We start from the raw sequence: 13,065 nt of genomic DNA, 5'->3' as shown, positions 1-13,065 counted from the left end.
AATTTCTCCAGAGTTCTAGCTTGCTTCTCTCTTTGGTTAGTTTCCATCTGTTACTTCTTACCTTGCCTTCAGGTGCTTTGGAGAATAGCTTGACTCCCTCTTCTTTAGGGCAGCCCCTGAGATATTGGAACACTGCTATCATGTCACCCCTCACCCTTCTCTTCGTTAAACTACACATACCCAATTCCAGCAACCGTTCCCTATATGTTTTAGCCTCCAGTCCCCCAATCATCTTTGTTGCTCTTCTCTGTACTCTTTCTAGATGTAGAACAGCTGGTGAATGAGAAGGAGCTTCCTGGTTTATTGGTGTCTCAGGTCTTTGTGTGGTCAAAATGATGCTTTTGGAAAGGCGCAACGCTAGACATCCCTGAAACTCTGGGTCACGTCTAGCATTAGGATCACTCTTTCAAGGTAATCCAGACAAGAAAGCACAGCTAGAAGTACTAGCCTTAAATCTACAGCAAGGTTAAACGTCTATGGAGATAGATTCTCAGGCCTGGTTGTCCCAAAGGTGTTTATTTAGGAGACAACTGGACTTTCTTGTTTTTCTTTGAAGATGTTTCACTTCTCATCCAAGAAACGTCTTCAGCTCTGACTGGATGCTGGGGAAAGGGAAGGATTTATATTCCTTGCAGACAGCTGGTCATTTGCATTCTTTTAGAGAGTCGTTGAGATCACTTGGAGGTTTACCTGTGTCCTAAGGGTGTGGGTTTAACATTGTGCTTCAGTTGGAGATGCAGACAACACAGACTCATCCCCAACAGCCTTGCACCTGTCTTCAACAATGGACACAGGGCAGAAAACGTCCTGCAGCCAAGAAGGCTCCACACCCATTTGCACCACTCAGGTGACCCCGAGGACGCAGACAAACCTCCAAGTGGCCTCAACAACTCTCTAAAAGAATGCAAATGGCCAGCTGTCTGCAAGAAGTATAAATCCTTCCATTCCCCACCATTCAGCCGGAGCTGAAGAAGCTTCTTGGATGAGAAGTGAAAGCTCTTCAAAGAAAAACAAGAAAGTCCAGTTGCCTCCTGAAAAAGCACCTTTGGGGGATATAGTAACAGAATTTTGCAAGTCTGGAGGTACATCTTTATTCCCTTCCCTTTACAGTCCAAGAAATTTGGGAGAGTTTCTCCTGAGATGTTTGCCATTCCTTCTGCGGATTCACCTGACCATTGTCTACTCTGGAGCAATTCCTCCTGTCTCTCAGGATCATTCCCATACACATAGTGACTTACTTATTATGTATCTACTTACTTGTTAAGTGAATTTATATATCCACGCAGCCACCCGAGAAACTCTGGGCAGTGAACAGAGCTTAAAAACAAAACTCAGATATACAGAGGGTAGCCTCTTAAGAACTTTCCACACTAGATTCATTCATAACCACACCACACCAAGAGCCCCATTAAAATCCTGGCCCTGGTGCCGAGTGGGAAAGGTTTTTTCAGAAAACCAGCAGGGATAGGGTGGTCCTTATCTTTGGGGACGGGGGTGGGAGGGGTGGGGAGCTGTTCCACCAGGCTGCTGACATATCAGAGAAAACCTCATTTAACCTTTTGGTGCCAAAATGAAAGAAATACCATTTTGCTGACGGTTGAGTAGACACCTGGGAAAGTGCTCTTGAATTGCAAGCACAAAAATCACCCCTTATTTACAAAATGCAAAATTCACCTTGCACCCTGGTGATCAGGTAAGAAATACAACTAATTAAACTTGCTCCGGTTTTTCTGTTGGTTAGATGGCAACGTTTTTTTTTTTTTTGCGCTGTTGTCCGACACAGTGAGTTTCCTTGCAGAAATTTTTACCCAAGAGTAAAAACGATCATGAAATAGGACTCAGAAGCCATCCTGTAGAAATCTGCTTTAAGCCAAAGCGACCTTTACATTTTAGATTTCTTTTGTTTTTCTTTCCAGTGGATTTAACAGAAATAAAGGAACTCAGACCAGGAAAAAATGCGAAGGATTTTGAGCGTGGAAAAGGTGCACGTCAAAAGGAAGAACATTGCTTTACCATTTTCTATGGCTCTCAGTTCGTCCTCAACACTTTAAGTCTGGCAGGTAAAATCTATTTTGTCTGAGTCTCTCCTTTAAAATCTGGGATTGCGACATTGCTCCTTCCAGATGCTTGCTGACATCTTCTTAATTCTTATTCCCATCTGCAAATATTCTTTAAGCTGAACGCAGGTGCCGTTTGGAAGAATAACAAATAAATCAAACAAATATGGTTAGTCCTTGACTCAAAACCACAATTGGGATTGGAATTTCCTTAACAACAACAACGATGATGATGTTGTAAGGGACCTTGGAGGTCATCTAATCCAACCCCCTGCTCAGGCAGGAAACCCCATGTAATGCATTTGTAATGTGAGCCACACCAAATTTTATGATTTTATTTTATTTTTTGCCTTGGTGGTTAAGTGAACCACTGCAGTCGTTAAATGAATCATACAGTCATTAGGCTAATCTAGCTCTCCGCCCCAGCCCCCACCCCAGATCATGTATGGCAAGCAGATAACCTTGGGATGCTGCAATTGTTATAAATGCCTGAATATTGTTCATGTGGGGATATTGTGATGGTCATAAATGCCAGTTATTTGTTTGTAATTCACTTTTTTCGGCGCCACTGTAACTTTGAACGGTTGCTAAACAAATCGTTGGAAGTCAAGGACTAGCTGTATGTGGGAGAGCTAGAAAGAAGATAGGATATATGCACACAGTTATTGATGCAGGGTTATAAGTGTTTCTGTATCTCTATTCTTGCATCTTCTAAAGCAATGTTTTCCACTGCTGGTTTGTTTAATACAGTATTTTTCATTTTAAGATGTGTGAATTTCATCTTCCAGAATGCTGGGAGCTGAAGTCCACATATATTAAATTGGCCAAGTTTTGGGGGGCCAGGGGGAAATCATGGTTCTAATTTTTTTTTTAATTCAAGGAATTCCTTTTAGGCATTTTGCTTTCCTTCAGAAGTATGCAATTTATTCTTGGCATCATGAAGCTGTGCGGTGGGATAACAGATGTCCCCCCCCCTTTTTTTTGCATCATCAAGTTTCTTAATTTGCATCTTTAAATTTCCTTTCCGTGGCAGCTGACTCAAAGGAGGAGGCTGACAAATGGCTTTGTGGATTGAATATTTTGCACCAGGAAGCTGTAAATGCAGGCACCCCAGCAATTACAGAGAGGTATGTGGAAGAGCTGTTTTGTATTTATATATATTCTGGTAACAGAATAACAGAGTTGGAAGGGACTTTGGAGGTCTTCTAGTCCAACCCCCTGCTCAAGCCAGTGCCATTCTAGACAAGTGGCTGTCCAGTCTATTCTTAAAAGCTTCCAGTGATAAGAGCACCCACAACTTCTGGAGGCAAGCTGTTCCACTGATCAATTATTCTCACCGTTAGGAAATTTCTCCTTAGTTCTACCTTGGTTCTCTCCTTGATTAATTTCCATCCATTGCCTCTTGTCCTGCCTTCAGGTGCTTTGGAAAATAAGTTGACCCCCTCTTCTTTGTGGCAGCCCCTCAAACACCACTATCATGTCGTCCCTAGTCCTTCTTTTCACTAGACTAAAAAGGTAAAGGTAAAGGTTCCCCCGCACATGCGTGCTAGTCGTTTCCGACTCTAGGGGCTGGTGCTCATCTCCGTTTCAAAGCTGAAGAGCCAGCGCTTGTCCGAGGACGTCTCCGTGGTCATGTGGCCGGCATGACTAGACACCAAAGGCGCACGGAACGCTGTTACCTTCCCACCGCAGTGGTTCCTATTTTTCTACTTGCCTTTTTACGTGCTTTCGAACTGCTAGGTTGGCAGAAGCTGGGACGAGTAACAGGCACTCACTCTGCTACGCGGCACTCAGGATTCGACCCGCCAAACTGCCGACCTTCTGATTGACAAGCTCAGCGTCCTAACCCACTGAGCCACCGCGACCCTTCACTAGACTAGACAAACCCAATTATGTACACTATATCCCGGTATATATACAGTTCATTGAACTGTTCAGTCTCACCTGAATTTAGTTCAGTCTTCAGAAGTTCAAAAAAGAGACTGCACAACCATTTGTCTGAAATGTCATAAGGTCTCTTGCTTGAGCAAGGGGTTTATTAATCCCATTTATATCCCGCCCTTCTCCGAAGACTCAGGGCGGCTTACAATCTAAAGCACAAATCAATGTGCTTAGCAATAGCCTTCATTCTATGTATATGCCTGCTTATTAGGGCTTTCACACACACACCCAAGCGGCATTATTACAAAGTCAGCTTAATTGCCCCCAACAATCTGGGTCCTCATTTTACCTACCTCGGAAGGATGGAAGGCTGAGTCAACCTTGAGCCTGGTGGGATGCGAACCTGCACTAATTGCAGGCAGCTGGTGTTACTTAAGGAGGCATTAGCCCACTGCTCCACCAAGGTTGGACTAGAAGGCCTCCGAAGTCCCTTCCAACGCTTATTCTATGTTATATGTTCTAGTCAGGGTTGTTGCCTTCTGAATCACCTAAATTCATACGTATATTTCGGAGCCCGTTCAAGTACTTTGCAAATCTAGAAAAACTCCGTGAATGAGCTGCCGATAGGTAGAGTGACGTGCTTCTAATGGATCTGAAATATCTTTGTCTCCTTTGGACTTAAATTCACACCTCACGTCCTTCTCTTCCTTCCCTTTCTTCTCTTTCTCCATCCCTCCTCTTCCTCTTCCTCTTCCTCTTCCTGGACTGATTGTCTATAAGAATTTCTAGTATGCCGTCTTAGCTCCCTGCTGAATGATCTCCGTAGTCATAAATAAACATTTTTCACATTCACATGTGTAATTCGTGCTGTTTGATGCCGAAATGTTAGACAGGCTCTTCAGAATCTGTCCCAGAGTCACAGAAGAACTAAAAAAGATACTTTGGATCAGTTTGCGCTTCATAGAAAGTTATGTATTGAAACAGGAGCGTTCATTTCTGTTTTGATGTTTTATATGTTGAAATTGCAACACATCATTAAGTTCGGTCTTCTGTTTACAAAACTAATCCTGGCTGTATTCTCATTGGCTCTTTAAAGCTGGCTGAGGAAGCTGATTTACTCAGTGGATCAATCCAGAAGAAACAGGTACTCATTCATTTTAGATTCTAAAGCTGTGCTCTGTTTTTTTTTAATTATGTATTTTTGTTGTAATTAAGTCACTTTAAAAAAGTCTCCTAAAACCCTGTGTGACCAAGCCTTATATTTGGAATGGGATGGGATGGGATGGGATGGGATGGGATAGGATAGGATAGGATAGAATAGAATAGAATAGAATAGAATAGAATAGAATAGAATAGAATAGAATAGAATAGAATAGAATAGAATAGAATAGAATAGAATAGAATAGAATAGAATAGAATAGAAAATATGGAATGGAATGGAATGGAATGGACCTTGGAGGTCTTCTAGTCCAACCCACTGTTCAAGCAAGAAACATATACCATTTCAGACAAGTGGCTGTCTAGTCTCTTCTTAAAAACCTCCAGTGTTGGGGCGTCCATGATTTCTGGAGGCAAGCTGTTCCACTAGTTAATTGTCCTCACTGTTAGGAAGTTTCTCCTTAATTCCAGGTTGCTTCTCTCCTTGATTAGTTTCCATCTATCGTTTCTTGTCCTTCCCTCTGATGCTTTGGAGAATAGTTTGATGCCCTCTTCTTTGTGGCAGCCCCTCAAATACTGGAGTACTGCTATCATATCTCCCCTACTCTTCTTTTCTTTAGACTAGCCCAGGGGTAGGCAACCTCGGCTCTTTTATGACTCATGGACTTCAACTCCCAGAATTCCTGAGTCAGCATAGCATAGCTGACTCAGGAATTCTGGGAGTTGAAGTCCATGAGTCATAAAAGAGCTGAGGTTGCCTACCTGTGGACTAGCCAAACCCAATTCCTGCAGCTGTTCTTCATATGTTTTAGTCTCCAGGCCTTGATCATCTTAGTTGCTCTTCTCCGAATTTTCTCCAAAGTCTCAACATCTTTTTTGCAGTATGGTGACCAAAATTGGTTGCAGTATTGCAGATATGGTCTTACTAGGGTTTTATAAAGCGGTCCTAATACTTCACAAGATTTGGTTCTATGCGTTTGTTTATGCAACCCAGGATTGTATTAGATTTTTTGGCTGCTGCTGCGCACTGCTGGCTCATTGTCAAGTGATCATCCACTAGGACTCCAAGGTCCCTCTCACAGTTACTGCCAGGTCTCGCTTAATCTGTACTTAAATCTTTGATTTTTCCTGCCTAAATGTAAAACTTTGCTTTTCTCCACATTAAAGTTCATTTTGGTAGATAGGGCCCATTGTTCAGGTTTGTCAAGATCTGTTTGTATCCTGAGCTTGTCTTCTGGGGGTGTTGACTATTCCTGCCACTTTAGTGTCATCTGCAAATTTGATGAATTCTCCTCATCAGATAAATCCTTCACTTTTAACCTTCCATAAGTTTGTAATCCTAGAAGTTTGGTTGGGTTAGGATAGACATGTCAAACACAAGGCCCGGGGGCCAGATCCGGCCCGCGAAGTGGTTTCATGTGGCCCGTGAAGCCATCCTGGAAACAGTGATGGAATGGCCCCCACTGCCTTGGCCCTGGCCCAGAGACCCTCCTTCTGCCAGAGACCCCCAGATCTGTCCCACTCCTGCCCGGGCCCCCATAGGCACCCTTGATACCAACGATGTAGAGCTGGCCACGCCCACCCAGTAGGCCACATGCACTTTAGCCACAGCCACCCAGTAGGCCACACCCACCCGGCCCCCTGAGGGCAATCGCAATGCTGATGTGGCCCTCAATGAAGTTGAGTTTGACACCCCTGGGTTAGGAGCAGCTGCTATATTGATTTTAAACCAGATCAGTTTTTCTCCCCACTCCTGATTTAAAAATTTAGATGGGGCAAATAAAGTCTGAGAAGGTATCGGGAACCACAATGATAATTTTAATTTCCAAGATTAACTATAGTTTGTCAGGAGATTTAGTGTTTAACTGAGATTGAGAGTCCTGTGAAACCAGGATTGGAATAAACCAGAAGCATGGGGCTGGAAGGGACCTTGGAGGTCTTGTAGTCCAACCTCCTGCTCAAGGCAGAGACCTTATTCCCTCCTGGATGAATGGTTGCCCAATCTTCTTTCTTTTTGAAAACCAGCAGGGGGTGGGGATGCACAAACATACACACCTCACTCACTCACATTGCACATAGGGTGTACCAAAAGTCGGGTCCCATAGGCTAACTACAACGTGTTGGATTAATTTAATTAATTAATTTCCCCCTCCCCCAGAGAAAAATGTTACTGTACCTAGCAATGTGTAAAGGTCAGGCATCGAACACGTAGGGAAGTGTTTAGAAGAAAATGGCAACCAATTTTCAGCAACACTGTCCTAAAACACGGTCACGTGACTCTTGAATACAGCTGTGTGTGAATTACAGCAGCCATGTGTTCCTGAGTGTTGGAAATGCGGTCTCATGATTGATGGGGTGACTTGTCAGAACTTCAGATCTGAGTCATAAGTCCTCTTTTTCAGGTAGCTGGTAACTTTCACCCGTTGCTAATCAACCAATTATTAGTCAAGGGCTACCTCTATTCTGCAGTGGCACATTATTGTTTTTATTTTTGCAGACCAATTCAGTACAACTGAACACTCCTTCCTGTGGAAACTTGCTGCTTACATTTACTCCCCAGAGCAGCTCGTTTTACATTTAATTCTTACTTGATTCGGTGCAACTCCCTGTCTGCTAGTTCCATGTAGGCTGCAGAACACCTGAAGGCAAATTCTGATTGTGACAAAGAAACTGGTTGGAGGTTTATGGAGATGCTCCATCATCCAAGTCATGGTTGCCCCAAAGATGCTGTTTACCAAAAGGCGCAAACTGGACTTTCCGAAGGTAGAGCTCGAAGGAGCTTCTTGAGTGAGAAGCAAAATGTTTTGGAAAATATCCAAGGAAGTCCAGTTGCCTTTCGAAAAAAAACTCCATTGGGACAAGCCGGTTGGAAGGGGGCAAGAAGTAACACCGGTGCCAGTGGCTGCATCTTGGACACATGGCTGCATTTACAGCTGTTTTCAGAGCCCCGGAGTCACGTGATCACGTTTTATGACGGTGTTGCTGAAAATTGGTTGCCAGTGGGCACCAGGGCTGGATTATTGTGCATCAGGTCATAAGATGCCAAGGCAGGTTTCCCCAGGAACTGAACTGGTGCGACCAAGGTTGAGTTTTGAGTCTCCGGAGATGGCTGGAGGGCTCAGCCCATCCTGTTATTTGATCCTAGCCCACAACACCAAGCTGGCACCTTTGTTTAAATAAGAAACAACACAATGAAGAAAAAGCGTGATGAATGAGAGGCCCAAGGGGCAGCAGGATCTTTTCTGCTGCCCTAAATGTGCCGCATCTGACCTTGGCTGCCTCTTGATTGTGTTCATAATACAAAACGGCAACACAGCTGGTGTTATCCTAAGGTCAGGGAAGTGAGATGGTTCTGCCTTGTAACTTGCCAGACTGGATAATTATATTGCATTTTGCAGAAGGCTTTGGGAATCTTGGCTTCAGGATCTTTGGGGAAAATGCCATTGCAGAAGAGAAACAGGTCTGAAGATATTTTTGCAGTATGCTTCCAGGATGGAAAAAAAAAGTCTCAGCCGAATAGCCAGTGACTTGTTTTCCTTCTAAAATATGACCTTGTATAATGAAAAGACAGTTTATCAACATAGCAGCTGACAGGAGTGAATTAGTAAAGTGCACCTTTTCCTGCATATTAGAGTTGCGCTTCATCATTTCTCTTAAATAGAGTAACTGTCTGAGTTCAAGGCAGCATCTATCATTTCTCCTTGCGCATGCTGTGCCACATAATGATAATGTGCTAATTTAGCGTTGGCCTTCAGACTTTTTGGATGCCTTGCTGGTGTTATTCCTGCACAGCGTGTAAGGGCCAGACTGTGAGATCAGCAAAGCACACAAATGTCCAGGGGCCTTATAAAATCAATACTTTCATTGAAGTAGGGATTTTTCCATAAATCGTTTCTCTAGCCACCATACACTACAGCCGGCGGGTGGGAGTCAGCACTGCTTCTGACCAGCATTATAAACCTTTGGGCTGTGTTGCATTGATATTATGTTTTGTTGTTTTTAAATCATGCTGGTTCCATGCTGTTTTTTTTTTTTTTTGCTTTATCTGTTTTGGTCCTGAAGGGTCATCAGCACAAGGCTGTCCTCTGTTGGTTTTTCATTCTGAAAGTCTGAGGGGCAGTAAGAGAGACTTTACTGTGGGTCCTTGGTGCTCTCTGAGCATTGTTGCTTTCTTGCAGACATTTCATTACCCAACTGGGTAACATCATCAGTGCTAGAAGGGAGTGGGTTTTGCTCTCTGTTTATATACAAGGAATCAAGGAACTACCCAAGAACACTTCCACCAATACTCACAAGCAGAGTATCTAAACAGAGCGCAAATCCCACTGCCTCCAATTCCTGAAGCTGTTACCTAGTGGGGTAAGGAAGTGTCTACAAGAAAACAAGCTCAGAGAGCATCAAGGACGCCACAGTTCAACCCTGATCTCCAAATATTCTCGGCTGAAGATTATATTTTCAGTAGCGATACCTCATCTGTGAAATGTTCTCGTCACCAACCTGATTGGGAAAGAGTCTAGTCTATCCAATCCTTCAGCTTCCTGAGGTTTTGGGGTGGTTTTTTTTTTTAGCATCCTGTGGACATCATTTCACAGCTAGTCCTCTTTTAGTAACCACAGTTGGGATCGACAACCCCGTTGTTGAATAAAGAATGTTGAGTATAAACCTAAAAACAATGATGTTCTTGGTATTTATTCCTATTCAGCATCAGCCTGAGAGAGTTGAAAACAATACTTCCCTCCATCAACTTCAAAGTGAACAGTGTGAAATACTTGAAAGATAAGTTTGCGGTGAGTATTGGTTTAGGCTACGTGTCCTACAGCTTACTTATTACCGTGCATTTTACATACTTCCAAAATAAACCCAGTCTTCTGGGTTTCATTGGGGAACAGGGTTTTTTCCCCCCATCTTGGATGTTGTTAATGGCAGAGGGTAAGAACTCTCATCTCCCTTTGCTGTTCCATGGGCATGGGAAAGGTGTGTAAATGTAGCTTTTCAGTGTGCACACCACAGTCGTCCAGAAAATGGTTACTTCTTCCTATTAAACCGATGTGGCATCTCTGGGAAAAAAGTAATGTCTCTGTGTGTTTTCTTCCTGGCTAGTGCTCTTGCTAGAATAGCAGGAACTTGGATGTTCAAATTACAGTCAAAGACCAGAGACCAGAACAAATGAAAACACTCAATAAATATCCAGTTTAAAAATCTAGAATAAATAATAAATAACACATCAAATCTATATTAAAATCACAATTTGGCATCCAGTCTGTCAGCTACACATGGCCTAACTAGACCATAATAGCAGTCCATAAGCTGTGGGGCCCCTAGCCACGGAGGCAGTCCACTGTGATGGCCCTAACATTAGAAAGCAACTTATGTCCCAAGTTTTGCCCTGGAGGTTTTGTTACTAGATTTTCATAGAACTGACAAGATGATGGATGGGTGGGAGTTTTGATATTTGTTTCCTCTTTGGTGTTTTTTTATTAAAGGTGAGGCTGGCCTGCCATTTTTATTTATTATTTAGGTCGTGTTATCATCGGGTACTGTAAACTGCTTGGAGGTTTGGGAACCAGGCAGCCTACGCATTTAGGCAAGCAAATTAATAGAAGCCATATTCTCCAGTTGTGCACAAATGCAAAATCTTCATCAGAATAACAGATTTAGAAGGGACCTAGGAGGTTTTCTAGTCCAGGGGTCCCCAACCCCCGGTCCGTGGGTCAGTAACGGGCCGCAGCATTCCAGCAACCGGTCCGCACAAACAAGCAAAGCCGCATCCGTGGGATGCAGGCAGCACACAAAACCACCCACCCTCCGATCTGCGGAAAAACATTTCTCCATGGAACCGCTCCCTGGTGCCCAAAAGGTTGGGGGGCCTCTGTTCTAGTCCAATCCTGTGCATAAGCAGGAGACCGTGTTTCATTTCAGACAAGTGTCCAATCTGTTCTTTAAAAATCTCCAGTGATGGAGCACCCACAACTTCTGAAGGCAAGAACTTGATCGCTGAAACTTTACTGCAGAATTGTCATTTTGCTAGATTTGCTAGAGAATACTTATCTGCCTTTCCTCTAGCCTGGGACAGGATAAATGGCTTTGGGGTAGGTGTAGCTCTGGTAAAATCTAAATGCTGCCTCATTACTTACGGCTGGCTTATTTATATCTTTTTACTCAGGAAATAAAAGCTGCTAAAGAAGAACTTAGCTTTGAGCAATTTCATCTGTTCTACAAGAAGATTATGTTTGAGCAACAGAAATCGGTAAACGTTCCGCTCTTATCTTACTTCCTCTTAATGTGGAGAGTGTCGTTCTGTGTTGTAACCTGAAATGTAGTAATTAGGTAGTACATATGTTTTCAGTCTTATATTTAATTCAAGCATGATACCAAAGTTCCTTGCTTTTAATTGACTAGATTCAGAACTATAAGTCTATTATTCATGCATGCATGCATGCATACATACATACATATATGTACATACACACAGAGAGAAAGAGCGAGAAAGAGATGAGAGAGAGAGAGAGAGAGAGAGAGAGAGAGAGAGAGAGAGAGAGAGATACAAATATAGATATAGATAGAAATAAACCAAAGCTTTTGATGATTTTCACTTGTTTGAACACCTGTTTTTCTCCAGGCAATAACTCTTCTATGCAGAAGAAAATTATTTGTTCATTATTCATCATTTTTCTCTTCCCAGGTTCTGGATGAATTCAAAAAGGATTCTACTATGTTCCTCTTAGGGTGAGATATTATATGAAGCAATTTTATTCACAACCGCACTTAAAGTGCTTCGATCAGAATTTTCCCTGCGATATAATTTTGTCGCTTATTCTTTTTGTCACAGTAGATTAATGAGATACATTTAACTGTATTTGTGTATTATTTTAAGCAAGGGATGCTGGCTTAGTAAACCACACTATTGAGAAAATCTCATCCTGCGGTCTGCATCCTGTTCATATTGATATAACCTATACCAAAACCTATGGCACGCGTGCCAGAGGGGACACTTGGAGCCCGCTCTGCGGGCACGCACACCTCGCTCTTTTGGCTATGTTTTTGCAGAAAAAAAGCCATTTCTCAAGCCCCTTCATAGCCAAAACAAGCCTCCGAAGTGAGTGCGCTGTTTTCAGCTTTGAATTATATCAAATCTGACATCAGAAACAGGCTAACAGATGAGCACAGGGCTGCATGTGTTGCTCTCAAACTTACAAAGTATAAGCCAAAGTTAGACAAATTACCAATGTGCATACAACAGCAAAAATCACATTAATTGTTCAAAGGCATGCCAAATGCAAACTTTTACCTTTCAGTAAAAAGTTGTAATCGCTGAAAACTTTGTTATTGTGTTTTTCTTTTTAAGACAAAAGATGCTAATGTATGAGTTGTTTTTTCTAAACTAAAACCTCAGTATTCAGATTAAATTGCCCTGTGGGCACTTTGCGATAAATAAGTGGGTTTTGGGTTGCAGTTTTGGGCACCCGGTCTTTAAAAGGTTCAGTTAACAACTGCAGTGATTACTTTGGCAAAAAAAAAAAAAGGTCATAAAATTGGATGCGGCTCGCTTAAATAACCATCCTGGCTCCAAAAAGCAATCGTTCCGCCTTCAACTCTTTAAAGCAGTGCTCCATCCCATGAAAAGAGTCGGCAACTTCCAAGAGCCACGTCTGTTTCCCAGGGACTCCCAAAGCCCTGATCTGAATTATTTCCAAGGTGTTACACAGCCCTGCTTTTATAGTGTTATTTAAAATTCAGGAAATGAAACCTTCACTTCCTCAGATGCAATAATTCTTCTCTCTCTCTCTCTTTCTCTCTCTCTCTCTCTCTCTCTCTCTCTCTCTCTCTATCTCTCAATCTCTCTCCCTCTCCCTCCCTCCCTCCCTTTCCTGTCTGGTATTTGTGTTTTAAACCTTTCTCATCTTTCCAGCCGATGTTGCTATACGATTTTTCTCTTTTGACCTACCCGGCAATTTGGGAGGGGAAAAAA

At 42.7% G+C, this 13,065-nt stretch overlaps 1 protein-coding gene across 1 annotated transcript in view; it reads left to right on the top strand.

The window, feature by feature from the left end:
• PLCG2 (phospholipase C gamma 2) overlaps positions 1–13,065 on the top strand; it is an 82,387-nt gene that overhangs the window by 29,328 nt on the left and 39,994 nt on the right. Inside the window, exons 3-8 of the mRNA XM_083370619.1 lie at positions 1,917–2,060; positions 3,091–3,184; positions 5,035–5,082; positions 9,799–9,883; positions 11,260–11,343; positions 11,779–11,822. Coding sequence (XP_083226745.1) covers positions 1,917–2,060; positions 3,091–3,184; positions 5,035–5,082; positions 9,799–9,883; positions 11,260–11,343; positions 11,779–11,822 — 499 coding nt within the window. The remainder of the gene's footprint in view (positions 1–1,916; positions 2,061–3,090; positions 3,185–5,034; positions 5,083–9,798; positions 9,884–11,259; positions 11,344–11,778; positions 11,823–13,065) is intronic.

The sequence above is a fragment of the Vipera ursinii genome (genome assembly GCF_947247035.1).
Source record: "Vipera ursinii genome assembly, chromosome: 10".
Taxonomy (NCBI): domain Eukaryota; kingdom Metazoa; phylum Chordata; class Lepidosauria; order Squamata; family Viperidae; genus Vipera; species Vipera ursinii.
This window is presented reverse-complemented; position numbering and strand designations above follow the sequence as displayed.